Genomic DNA, 13,868 nt, shown 5'->3' with positions numbered 1-13,868 from the left:
GTAGTTGTGAATAAAGATGGAATACGAGATTGAATAAAGGTGGAAAAATGAAAATAAAAAAATTAATAATAAATATATAATTAAGAACGATAAGAAGCCCAAGAACCATTTATTTGGATTGGAAAATAAAGCATGTTACTTTGCTATTTAAGAAAGATGAGAGAGGGAAGCCAGGGAATCATAGATGAGTTAACCTAACATGTTGGGGAATTACTAGAGTCCATAATTGTGTGATTGAACACCTTGAGAATTTTCAACAGGTCAGAGGAGCCAGCATGGATTTGCAAAAGGTTAAGTCTTTCATGAGATTTGAGCCCTGCAGGCAAGACCAGCATCTGTCGCTCATCCCTAGTTGCCCTTCAGGAGGCGGTAGTGAGTTCATCTGGTTTGACCTCTCTGTAGCAGTTTGTTACAACTGAGTAGTTTGCTGGGCCACTTCAGAGGGCATTTAAGAGTCAACCACATTGTTGTGAATTAGGAGTCACGTGTAGGCCAGAACATGTAAGGGTAGCAGATTTTCTTCCCTCAAGGATGTTAGTGAGCCACATGGGTTTTTACCAAAAAAAATGATAGTTTCACGGTTACCGTAACTGAAACCAGCTTTCAATTCTAGGATATTTTTTAATTATTGAATTTTAAATTCCAACAGCTGCCATGGTTTGAGCCCATGTCCCCAGAGCATTAAGATGGGCCTCTGGATTATTAGTCCAGAGACATTAACACTACACTACCATCCCTTTTATATCTAGAGAGCTAGAAAACAAAGGGGTAGAAGTTATGCAACAGTGATACAAAGGCCTTGGTTACTGCCCATTTTGGGACTAAGTCCCATGGTGAGGCCGGGAACATGGAGTGTTTCCCACTGCGGAGGCCAATGGGAAAAGACGCCAAATCTTCCAGCAGCAACCGCACTAATTATGCAACTGGGGATTTTTATGCCATATTCAGTGGTGAGGCAGGCCTGGATGGCACATAGTCCACCGCCATGTCCACTGTCATGTTTAAAAGGCGTCCAACCTCACTGACCCACCATTGAAGGGAGGTCACCCAGCATTGAGGGAAGAAAGTGACCCACCTTTAGCGAAAGAAGGTGGACCACCTTAACATGAAGATGGATCTCCGGCGACCAGACAATGGACCTCCTGAGAATGATGATGGATCTCCAGGAACATTGAGGCTGTAGATGGAGCCTCTTCAGGACACCTGATCTGAAAGGTCCACTTGCAGATGCTCCCCTGGCCACTGCTGTGATGTTCCCATGTTGTGGGAAGCCTCCATCTCAAACTCTGGAGGCAGCTCCAGCCGTTATTCAGATCAGTACCAACATTTGCATGCCACCTTTTTCCGGACATGTTTCATGCCAGCGTCTTCAGGAGCGATTTTACCATTTTGATACTAAGTGCTGAATATGGGCGTAATTCAGATCCGACTTGTATACCTGTTCTCAGGCTCCCCCATACACACTTAGCCTGAAAAAAAATCGCGAGTCTGAATTGCGCTGTGGGCGGGGCTTATCGCACCGGAAACGTCACTGTTCCGATCTGAGCCTTCAACTGCGCATGCGCAGTTAAAAAAAATAATTGAAAACGCTCCCTGTCACATCGCTCCCGGGCCGCAAAAAGTGGATAAAGCGGCCCGGGAGTGATGGCCCCCACAGACATCGCCCCACCCTCACAACATAACTGTCCCCCTTATCCACCCCCCCCTCGCCATCCAGACCGATCACGACCCCCTGTCCCCTTCCCTCCCCACCGATCACCCGCAGAGTGGCAGCAGACCCCCCCTGCCCCAGCCCCCCCCCCTCCCCCCCACCAGGGATCCATCTGGCCCACCTCCCCCCTTCTCCTTCCCAACCCCCCCCCCCCCCACCCCACCACCAGAGAATGATCTGTCCCTCCCTCCTCCCCTTCCCCACCAGAGAGCGATCTGGCCCTCCTCCTCCCCTCCACTCCCCACTAGAGAATGATCTGGCCCTCCCTCCTCCCCTCCCCCATCAGAGAACGATCTGGCCCTCCCTCCTCCCCCCTGCCCCCCTCACCAGAGAATTGTTTGGCCCTCTTCCTCCCCTCCACCCCCCCCCCCACCCGCCCCCCCACCCCCACCAGAGAATCATTGTGGCCATTTTCGGGACTTGGTAAAGTGGTAATCTGCGCGGACATGGACGCGGATCGCGTTATTCACCTCAAGCCCGACTTTACCAAGTTTGCGGGCACAATGCAATGGTAAAATCAGGCCCTTCATCTGTATTCCATTAAAGGGATGCAAATAGGGTTCACTTCGGCCTGTGGTGGGTTTTCTAACCTGCCATAGTGGGCACAAGCGGAAGTTCCGGCTGTGAATTCACACCAGAGACAACTGGAGTACTGTCAGCAGTTCTGTCACTACACCTTAGACAGAATATAGAGGAGGGATTGGTGGTAATGCACTTGAAGCTGTGCAAAGATTGAGATATTCAGGTTCTTCTTTGACAAGCTCCAGAGGAATCATAAAGGTTGCATGATCCCTGATAATCCAATGCTCTGTTATTCATTGTTGCCCACTTATTAATTATAATATATACTGACCATAAATGTTCTGATTATCAGATGTAGATTATCTCTCAGCAAACCTGTAAATTTAGCATAGGAATCAAGTGTAAACCTCACTACACACCATCACGTAAAGCACTGGCTTTATCCCAAACACAAAACCTGACTTCAAACTGCATAAACCTGCTCCATAAAGTTCACAACATATAGTACCATATTATCATATGATAGCTAATATCCATGTGAGCTCCTTGTCCACAGTTTATGACATTATCTAAAGTCCACATTAAGATTACTGCCTTGTAATCACTCTCTATTGTTCCCCGCACAATCAATTCATCAATGTTCCCCTGTCTGCACACCTTGTGAGCGGCAGCCATTTCGTATTCAGACGCACATTGGCATTCTGGGCATGTTTCTCTACTAGATTTTAAAGTTAGTCCACATATAATTTTAAAGAAATGTCAACTCGTAATAGTATTTCACTTTAATCCAGAATGACAGTCAAATGGCTTATTTATGTAAAATCCTATTCAGCCACTCAGTTCGTTTTAATATCTATAAAATGCAGTAAATGGTTTCAATGACAGGTTAATATTGATTGGAGGCCCGTTCTGGGTTCCAGATCTTAAATCAAATACACTATGGTTCACTTTAATACAGAACACATTTGCAATATGTTAATGCTTGGCAAAATAATAATTGTCGCTCCTGTACCAACAAGACGCATCTGCACTGTTTTTATACAGTCATCAGAATTGAATGTCTAGGGTACATGCTCTTGTGTCTACATTATTAATTTAGAGCAATTAAACTTTAATCACAAGCAAATGTTTTCAAATGCAGATTTAAACAAACCAAGCAGTTATTTTTATCTGAAGTGACACTAATAGAAGCTACACTGGACTGATATTTGTAGTGTGTTCTCATGGACACTATCAGTCTGGCACCTTATCATTTTCGATTTTGGAGAAATAATGACAGCTGACAGTTTCTGTATGCACGTAGAACTTTCTTTTTCGTTCAGTGAATTTTTGACATTTTTAAGCAGTTATTAATTTCGTATTATCATTAACAATTTGAGCGGTGATTATGTTTGTAGGAGATAAGATTTTTCATTAACTGTGAATTGTCCAACACTATTATAAGAGTTGCACAGAAAACAGCTAGCGGTGAATGTAATTGGATTCTGAGCATGGATTAGGTACAAAGACATTGTGCTTGTGAAAATGTTCCTAATTTACTGCCTGGAATACCATCAGATTCCAGATTTGAATGGGTGTATTCACCAAGTGAATTGATCTAATTGCTTCCTGAGTCCATATCCCTCTCTGCAAAAAATCTATCCTTATGAACATTACAAAATCCAGATTCACACTGTCTCAGTCCAACTGCTGTTAAATGCCTAATCCATGCCTTTGTCATTGCTGTCTTCATCGTTGCCTTCTTCGTTCAGCTTCTCCCATTTTACTTGCTTTATAATGCTGGTCAATCACTCTTCTCCATTTCCTCCTTGCCAGTCACCCATCCCTCTTCCAATCCTGCCGCGTTTAAGTCTCCCACCACTGCACCTTTCCATCTGGCCTTAGGCCGCCTTCTCCTTCTTCCCGGCAGTCCGATCTCCCTTGCTCATCTCACCACATTTCCTCTCAGAGATAACTTTACCATTTCAGACTCCCCCTTGGCTACTTTCTTTGATGCTTCTACAATCTTCACTGAGCCCCTGACATACTGGTTCCTGATTTTGCCCTTGTCACTTCATGCGTCCATCTCTGCTGCCACATCACATTATTATCCAGTTTTTGTTCCTCCTTTGATGTTGCCCAGGTTTCTGCACCATGTAACAATGCCTTTGTCGGGGCCAAACTCAACTAGCTCAATGCTCTTCCAACTAGTTGTCAATTCACTAACTTAAACATCTCAAATTTCAGTTTAGCTGAAACATTGCTGCTGATGCTAGGGTTCCCACTCCTCTAGGACTGGCCTGGAGTTTCCAGAAATTGAAGATCATTCTTCGGGATGCTGCTGTGCATAACCTTGGAGCAAAATCACTGGGGTATTAAAAAAGGTTGTTTTCTTTGAACCGTTTTCTTTACCAAATATAAAAATATCGAATCATAGAGTCCCTACAGTGCAGAAAGAGGCCTTTTGGCCCATTGAGCCTGCACCAATAACAATCCCACCCAGGCCGTATCCCCGTAACCCCACATATTTACCCTGCTAGTCCCCCGACACTAAGGGGCAATTTAGCAAGGCCGACCAACCTAACCTGCAAATCTTTGTACTTTGAAAATGGTAGAAAAACAAGGCTAGTTGGCTGACAGTCGCACATCATCCAGTTGGGTAATGAGTCTTTTTGCTTTCCAATTGGCCTTAGAAGGCAATGTATCACAAGGATGGGTTTATTGGTCGACTAATGGCTGGACTGTGAGGGAAAGACATGTGATGAAACCTCCAAGAAAACATTCAATTGCTGATTAGAACACCAGCTGATACCTTACCCCATACCAGCTTCCATCCACCCATCATACTTTTCCTTGCTGGCCTGTATTGGCTCTTGCTTTTTCAACATCTCAGATTTGAAATTCACACCCTAGTGTTCAAAAATCTCCATGGTTTCACTCTCATTGTTTTTGTACGTTTTCTTCAGAACTACAATTTCTCTCACCCCCCCCCACCTCTTCCCCACCCCCACCCCACCCCCACCTCTTCCCCACCTCCCTCAATTGAGCTCTTTGTTCCTCAAACTCGAGCCTCTGGGGTATCCCTGCCCTCTTTCTCAACTTTATAAATCTGCAATCGCTACCTTCTTGTTATTTCATTACGTACAAATTTCCGCAGTGATGTCCCTCCCCACCCCCACCCTTGCCCCATCCCACGTGCATTGTCATGTCTTTGTCTGAAGCAAATGGCACCATTGTTTTCTCTGGCGCTTTGTGAATAACAAGCAGCTTTTCAGCAGTTGTGAACTCAAGTGACCAGGTCTACGATGTGACAACAGAGCAGTTACATTTGATTGCGTAAGGAGCAGCTGCAATCATGTATCAGCATTGCTAATCAGTGCAGGTGGAATGTGGGTCACCCAACACCAGAATGTATAAACAATGAATTTTTACAGTGCTGTTTTGTAAACCTCCTGCACAGGAGCAGCAGTATATGTTGAATTAATCTATAAAGGACCGCTAAGCACAGATAATAATAGTCTAGCTAATTCACACTGTAATAAAGTGTTAATGTCCTACCACTTGTACTTTCAGAAGCCTTGCTAACCTAAGATTTTGCTAAATAGTATCACTTAATGGGTATTTAAAGCTGCAAATAAGCAATCGTGCTTATTTTGCTTGTCCAAATTGATCGCTTGCCAACTGAAGAGCAGCCGTTATATCGTAAAAGAGATTTTGTTCTGCAGTGTTAAGTCTCCCTCCAGACAAGTGCATTTTGATGCAGTTTCTGATATGCAATGATCTCAGAGAATTTTTACTAATTGAGGGTGCCTGCAAGAGTGGAACTGGAACAAAATTCTATTGTGTTGTCGAATGGAATACTCTTCCTGCGTCGAGGTGTTACGTTTACTGACTGTTGTGTCTGATCCATTCTCTCTGCAGACATTCCACACTCCAAGCCTTGGGGACGAGGAGTTTGAGATTCCACCCATTACCCCACCACCAGAAACAGACCCCACGATGGGACTAACAGATGTGGTGTCCGCTTTTCAAGGCCTTAATGATCCATTGCCCTCACAAGGGAATGAATTCACTCCCCATTTCCCCCCACAAAGCCTGGAACTGCCTTCCATCACAATATCCAGAAGCATTATGGACCAAGATGGTGGACTCCTCAGCAACGGTTTGTCTGTGGTAGGTGGAACTTAACTGCCTGGAATACACAGCCTTTTATTTCTAGCAAGAAATAGACATTGCTTTGAATGATGTTGATTATACACTCCTGAACCCAAAAATCCATCCGTATACAATACTAATAGATATCTTTATTGAATAGATATTCAACTCATTGACATACAAATTAGCACTTGCATCTGTTTTGAACATTAAAACCAAATGTTGTTTTTGTTCATGTGTGGTTAATACAGTTAGAGTCTTGAATGCTGATTTCCTGATTGAAGTAAAAATAAAATGGAGAACTCGCCTCTGTTTTTATAATAATTGTGGCACTGCATGAACAAAGTAAATTTACATTTAATAAAATAGCGGTTCTACCAGTGGCTTGGTGAGCTTAGCCGATAGTTAGCTGTGCTCCATCGATCACCAGTTCAATCTTCAATCTCTGCTGATCCCAACCCAGCAGCGGGGTGCTAGAAACGACTTTAGTGACCTCTGGTGAAGGCAAAATATTGCGGATGCTAGAATCTGAAGCAAAAGTAGAAAAGACTGGAAAGTCTCAGCAGGTCTGACAGCATCTGCGGAGAGAGAGTAGAGCCAATGTCTCAAGTCTGGATGACCCTTCCTTCTTCATTACCTGTGACAAAGGGTCATCCAGACTCAAAACGTTAGCTCTATTTTCTCTCCACAGAAGCTGTCAGACCTGCTGAGATTTTCCAGCATTAGTGTCCTCTGGGTTGGGGAGAAGAACCCAAGATCCCCGCAATGGATTGCTATCCAGCAACACTTACTGGAACTGCCCAAGTGTGGTCATCCAGCAAGTGAGGGTCAAACCTGCTGTACCCCACAGCCTGCCTGATTGCCAAAACACACCATCAAAGCACTCACATGAATACTGGGAACCCAACAAAGCTTTTAAGAGGGAAGAATAATGGTGAAAACAATAAAAAGAATACTCAGAATTTCCACACAAAGCCTGCCTTGATGTATTTGCTAAGAAATGTAGACTATGCAGCAGTTGATTTACTCCAAGCTCTTTAATCAAAGATTTGACTGACTTTATAAAAAGTTAATCCAGACTGGTGAATTATAAATAACCTGATCAATCTCCTGCCTGCTTCATAATCTTTTAAATGCTAGTGAGTATTTGATTTGCTTTAAACCAGGTTAAGTTATTACAGAGGTCTAATGTGTAACTACATACAATGACTTACAATTTAAGTTGAAGTTATGCAGTAGCAAATTGTAGCAAAGGGAGGAAATTTAACAGGGATAAACTAGTGGGATTGGATGCAGGGTGGGAGGGTTACATCGGCAATAAAATTCCCAGCAATCTCTGGGTTTTACAAGGGAAATCAGCCAATCCGCTCCCAGGACTCAGTTTGACATTTTAAAAAGGTTAATAAGAACAGATGCCTTGGATTTCATTGAATCATGGAATCCCTACATTGCAGAAGGAAGCCATTGGGCCCATCGAGTCTGCACTGACCCTCCAACAGAGCATCTTACCCAGGCCATGCCCGCCCTATCCCTGTAACCCCAAATATTTGAGTAAGAAGTCTCACAACACCAGGTTAAAGTCCAACAGGTTTATTTGGTAGCAAATACCATAAGCTTTCGGAGCACAGCTGTTGGACTTTAACCTGGTGTTGTGAGAATTCTTACTGTGCTTACCCCAGTCCAACGCCGGCATCTCCACATCATGACCCCAAATATTTACCATGGCTAAGGCCCCTGACCTACACATCTTGGGATGCTAAGGAACAATTTAGCATGGTCTAACCTGCTCATCTTTGGACTGTGGGAGGAAACTGGAGCACCCGCATGAAACCCATGCAGACGCTGGGAGAATGTGCAAAATCCACACACCCACCTGATGCCAGTATTGAACCTGGGGCCCTGGTGCTGCAAGGCAGCAGTGCTAACCACTGTGCCATCGTGCCACCCTTAATTTATCCTGCTTTACAGTCTTTACACTGACTGGCTGTGTCCTGGGCCTTGGTGAGGACAGTATCAGGGAGCGGTCCTGTGCCTTCATAGCACTCCTGGTAGGCCAGGAGAAGTCAGAACACTTCCTCCTGACCCTCAAAGTTTCCTCACCATCGGACCACCCTACAACATGTAACATACCCCACCCTAGGATCAGGCTTCCCACCCCAACCCTTTGGAGTCTGGGATCGGAAACACCCTCGCACAACTCCCACTAGGATCAGGGATTGGATTTCCCTGGTCTGACAGCTTCTTCCAGAGTGGTCCTGGGGTTAGGTGGATTGACCATGCTCAATTGCCACTTAGTGTCAGGAAGATTATCAGGGTAAATATGTGCAATTATGGGGATAGGGCCTGGATGGAATTGTTGTCAGTGCAGGCTTGATGGGCCGAATGGCTTTTTTCTGCACTGTAGGCATTCTATGATTCTATGAAACTGTGCCTAGACTTATTTTTTCTCCAACAGAATCACCTTCACGTTATGGTTTTCTACTGTACTGTGTATGTGTTTTCAGCTGTCTGTTCAATGTTTGCAGATTGCAGTCATAGCTGGTGAGTGAGTGGTAGGGTGGAGTATTAAAGCAGGTGCTTGATGTGAAGGTCTGGTCATTCAGGTAAAATGCAACACAGCTGTCCCTGGAATGTAGCATTCTCAGAAATGTTATCACCTTTAGATGTTTGTGAAAGGTTTACACAGTATGCTTCAAATCATTTCGAATATTGGTGCCAATAACAGTCTTTTGTTTTCAACATTTAGCAGTAGCTGTTTTGTGTCCCTCCCCTACCTTAATCATGTTTTCAGTTTCCTGAGTATACCCTTTGATATAAATGTTCAAACATCTGTGCTATCTGGTTGCTACAAAGCTAACATGTCACTCATATTGGGAGTTAACAAACTGCAGCACTTCCAAAGTTTCCAAACACAATCTGATTGCCAACTGACAATAAAAATGGTATCGGACAGAAAACAACTCCAGATTTTGGCAAGCATATCTTGTTCAGCAGTCTATCTCGAACCTTGGAAAAATTGGCTACAGTGAAACAGTTGCTGTTCCCTCAGTCTCGTTTGCCAGCCCCATGAATTAACCATCATGCCAGAGCTGTAACAGGCATGGTGGCACAATGGTTAGCACTGTTACCTCAAAGCGCCAGGGACCTGGGTTCGATTCTCGGCTTGGGTCACTGTCTGTGCAGGGTCTGGATGTTCTCCCCGTGTCTGCGTGGGTTTCCTTCCACAGTCCGAAAGACATCCATTAGGGATGCTAAATTCTCCCTCAGTGTACCCGAACAGACACCGGAGTGTGACGACTGGGGGATTCCCACAGTATCTTCATTGCAGTGTTAATGTAAGCCTACTTGCGACACTATAACTTTAAAGTAACAGGTGATTGGGAGGGATGGGGTGGTGCTGGGAATTTTCACCTTCACCGTTTAGGCAATAATCTGATGGAGCTGGTTACCTACCCATTGTGGAACCCATTCATTTTTCATCCCACTGCTTTTCAACGTGTTAGCACCTGTTCAGCTGTGCATGCTGAGAGGGAGTCCTTTCAAACCAGCCGAATCATGGAACACCCGATTCCCATTCCAAAATAAACGGCACAATGCATCTTGAAGTTTCAACCAGCAGGTCCAACTTCAGATCCCCTTAATGCCATTAAGATTTGCAGTTCTAGTTTGCTGGTATTTTGGAATTAATTATCTGCTTGCGGAATGGTGTGTATAAATGGCCAGCAAGGTGTTCATCTGGACATTGTTCAATTTTCCTCCTTCATGGGTCAGCATTGATCCAATATCAGCCATGATTGAATGGCGGAGCAGACTCGATGGGCTGAGTGGCCTAATTCTGCTTCTATATCTTATGGTCTTATTGGCTGCAATTCTGAATGCCCCAAGCAACATGAACATTGTGAGTGTTGGCGATGGAATTGAAGAAAGGAAAAGTTACACTTGTATACATATCCTACTTACCTCCTTTCAACGGAAGATGTAAAACACTGGTGGTTTATGTTAAAATAGGTTATGTTTCTATTTTTATGTCTCTCCAAAGAAGAAATTTAGTGGCTTTCAACAGTGCAGCACTGATACATCACCTTTATATTTCCCATGGGTAATATACCAGAGATATACAGTAAACCATTCCAGGAAGCAGAACATTCTTTGGATTTCTTGTTCAAAAGAATGTGTCAGGTTGTTTGATGAGTTGCAAAATAGTACAAACATTATCAGCACACATGGTTATTCGAAAAGTGGATGAAACAGAATTATTTCTGGGTCCTCAATTAAAAAAAATAATGATGCTCCTTAGGGGCAACAGACAGGACTATTCACTCATTTTTCTATTATACAACACAGGCATAGTCATTTATAGTTTCTGGGAGAGAGGCATTTTGTACCACAAGCATATAATTTAGCTTTCAGGTATTAAACACTTTCCCTCCTTTTATATGAGATTTTCAGTATTTGCTCACAGCATGATTGACATATTCTGCTCACAGGAAGTATTTTTGCTTTCAGGACAGACAATGAAAGAAATTCAATCCTGTAGAAATAATCGCTGCTGAGTAAATTTATTAAACACCAAAATAGGAAACTAATTTCTGTACATTGTGAACCAGCCTTAGAATCTGATTGGAGGAGTGTCATTTTACAGGAATAACTCCAAATTTTTAAAGTTTATTTATTAGTGTCACAAGTAGGCTTACATGGCAATGAAGTTACTGTGAAAATCCTCAAGTCGCCACACTCTGGCGCCTGTGCGGGTACACTGAGGGAGAATTTAGCATGGCCAATGCACCTAGCCAGCACGTCTTTTGGACTGTGGGAGGAAACCGGAGCAACTGGAGGAAACCCACATAGACACAGGGAGAACGTGGAAACTCCACACAGACAGTGACCGAAGCCAGGAATTGAACCCAGGTCCCTGGCGCTGTGAGGCAGCAGTGCTAACCACTGTGCCACCGTGCTGTCCCACATTGCAGGTTAGCTGCAATATGTTTGTTTTACTGGTTGCATTATTGATTTACCACAAGTATTCCTTGGGGCACATTTCTAAAGTTGTGATAGCTTGCCCACATAATGCTGCGAGAGCAGGGATGAGCTATTCATTGAGTTAGTAGGATCAGGCTTCCGGCCTAAATTGGAAAGATGGGATGAGAATATCGTCTTTATACCAGTTGTGAATGTAAAAAGCTTGGTACTCTTGGCCAAGTTGCGGATTGTCATGGTTCCGCAATAGAATATGGTTCATAAATTGACATCAAGTTGCAACCTCACTCAGAGAAATCATAAGGAATGCTGGTGTGAGATGTGCAAAAAAGCATGTTGTGATGGTCTTTTCAGAAAAGTATGTTCCATTTCCAAATTCTGATTTTTTTCATATTGGAGAAGAGTTGTCAAACTTGGAGTTGTAGAAGATAGCTGTGCCGATTTCACAACCAGAGTTCATTAGCTGCAGTTATGATGAACCTAATTAATTCTTGGCTGGGTAGCCCCATGGAACACTTGTCTAAAGGAGAACATTGCACCTCAAGGGAGGAACTGAATAGTAGACCTGTCCCGCAACAAGCACATCTCTCATCAGCTGTTCACTAGGCAGCACTTACAATGATCATGGAGAAAATTGTAGCCTTAATTGCTCTTCCTAACAAGCTGATGGATGTGACACAAAGAAGTCCTCGTGAGGGACAATAAAGGATAAAATTTGATTAAATGGTGTTTGTATGTTTTGATCACAAGTTCTCTTATTTACAATCTAAATTAATAAGGTAAAACAAAAATATTATAAAGTTAACCTTGATTAGAAAAGAAGAAATGACATGACTCAATTGTATGGCATCATGTACTATGGGCATACAGTCTTGTCCCACCTGCCACGGGAATCGTAGTGGGCGGGACAGGACCCTGTGAAGATCCGTTGATCTCGGGCAGGAATTACTGGTCTTGGGGCGAACATGGTCAGAAAATCCTACCTTGTATGTTTAAATGAACTTTCCTATGATTTGCTGTTGGGGAAAAATGATGATACTTGAAGCCCAGGCACATAATTCAATGTACATTGAGGTCTGTACATATTTGCCAAATGTCACATGATTGGGCAGAATGGTGGCGCAGTGGTTAGCACTGCTGCTTCACAGCGCCAAAGACCCGGGTTCGATTCCCAGCTTGGGTCACTGTCTGTGCAGAGTCTGCACATTCTCGCTGTATCTGTGTGGGTTTCCTCCGGGTGTTCAGCTTTCCTCACACAGTCCAAGGACGTGCAGGTTAGGTGCATTGGCCATGCTAAATTCGCACTCTGTGTACCCGAACAGGCGCCGGAGTGTGGCAACTAGGGGATTTTCACAGTAACTTCATTGCAGTGTTAATATAAGCCTACTTGTGACACTATAGTAATTTCAAATTCAAACACATTGGAAGAATTTCGCATCTACGTTTAATTGCAATTTTAAGAAAATATCTTTAAGCAATCTTAATACCAGATATATAGTCCAAATAATAAAAGCTAACTGTAAATGAATAGACAGCAATAATCCGATCTGAAGAGTCTTGATGCCGAATATAAACTGCTGGAGTTTCACTTTTGATTATGACATAATCTGAAGCCTTTGATTGGATTATTATTTTGTAATGCAGTTGCACACATCCATTATCCTGTGCATATACACTGTATTGGAGACTGTAACTTGTGATTCCTTATGTTTGTGACAAACAGGCATATTGGCCTTTCCTTACAGGGGATTAAAATAGGTTTTTGATGTGCGCAGTTCCGTAAATCATAGATTTTGTACATTGAAGACAGTTTTTTTTAATCCGAGGTTCAAATTTAATTAAACCAAGTCCATTGGTAATTTCCTTTCACATCATTTTACTGCTATTTAATAATTGTATGGTTATCCCCCAGACACTTCCTCGAATCTATGGCTAGTGGTTCAGCACATTCTTTTAACACCTTTCCATAATCTGTCCAGTCCACTGAGTAGCAATGACTCCTGTAGTACATCAGTTTCAGAAACTGGAATTTTTACTAGACAGCTATTGTGACATATTGGGTCAGTCAGAAATGAAAGATATTCATGCAAGCATGCAATACTTGTAATGAAGTCTCACTCTGACCTTCTGTATGATTGATTCTGTAATTTAGTTTTCTCAGGCTGCGCCAGAAATGAAATGAAATCATGTTGAACAAGTTCTGAATACCCACAGTGCACTACGAAAAATCTTCAACCCAAGAGGCTTGAGGGGCAACAGCTGAGCGATTTATCTCTGCACTATTATAGGCTTTGCTAGCATTCAGAATTTCATTTTTCTCATTTGGTTTAAGAGCTTAATTCTGCAGGTAGTTGTGAATGGTGGTGGGGTTGGAGAGGGGGGGGGGGTAAAATAAAACACAGTTCACATATAAATTGCCAGAACAGGAGTATGTGCAGAGGGCTGATAAAATGTCTGAATAGAGCTGACCTTTCATGTTGGTGAAAGTTGCTGGGGGATTCATCCTCATAATTACCATATAGAT

General features: G+C 43.2%; 1 protein-coding gene across 1 annotated transcript in view; it reads left to right on the top strand.

Moving 5' to 3' along the window:
- Positions 1-13,868, top strand: part of tox3 (TOX high mobility group box family member 3) — a 116,492-nt gene that overhangs the window by 80,614 nt on the left and 22,010 nt on the right. Inside the window, exon 3 of the mRNA XM_078210260.1 lies at positions 6,134-6,385. Within this exon, the coding sequence (XP_078066386.1) occupies positions 6,134-6,385 (252 nt within the window). The remainder of the gene's footprint in view (positions 1-6,133; positions 6,386-13,868) is intronic.

Source organism: Mustelus asterias, chromosome 4 (assembly GCF_964213995.1).
Source record: "Mustelus asterias chromosome 4, sMusAst1.hap1.1, whole genome shotgun sequence".
Taxonomy (NCBI): domain Eukaryota; kingdom Metazoa; phylum Chordata; class Chondrichthyes; order Carcharhiniformes; family Triakidae; genus Mustelus; species Mustelus asterias.
Note: the sequence above shows the minus strand (reverse complement) of the source record. Positions and strands in the feature narration are given on the sequence as shown.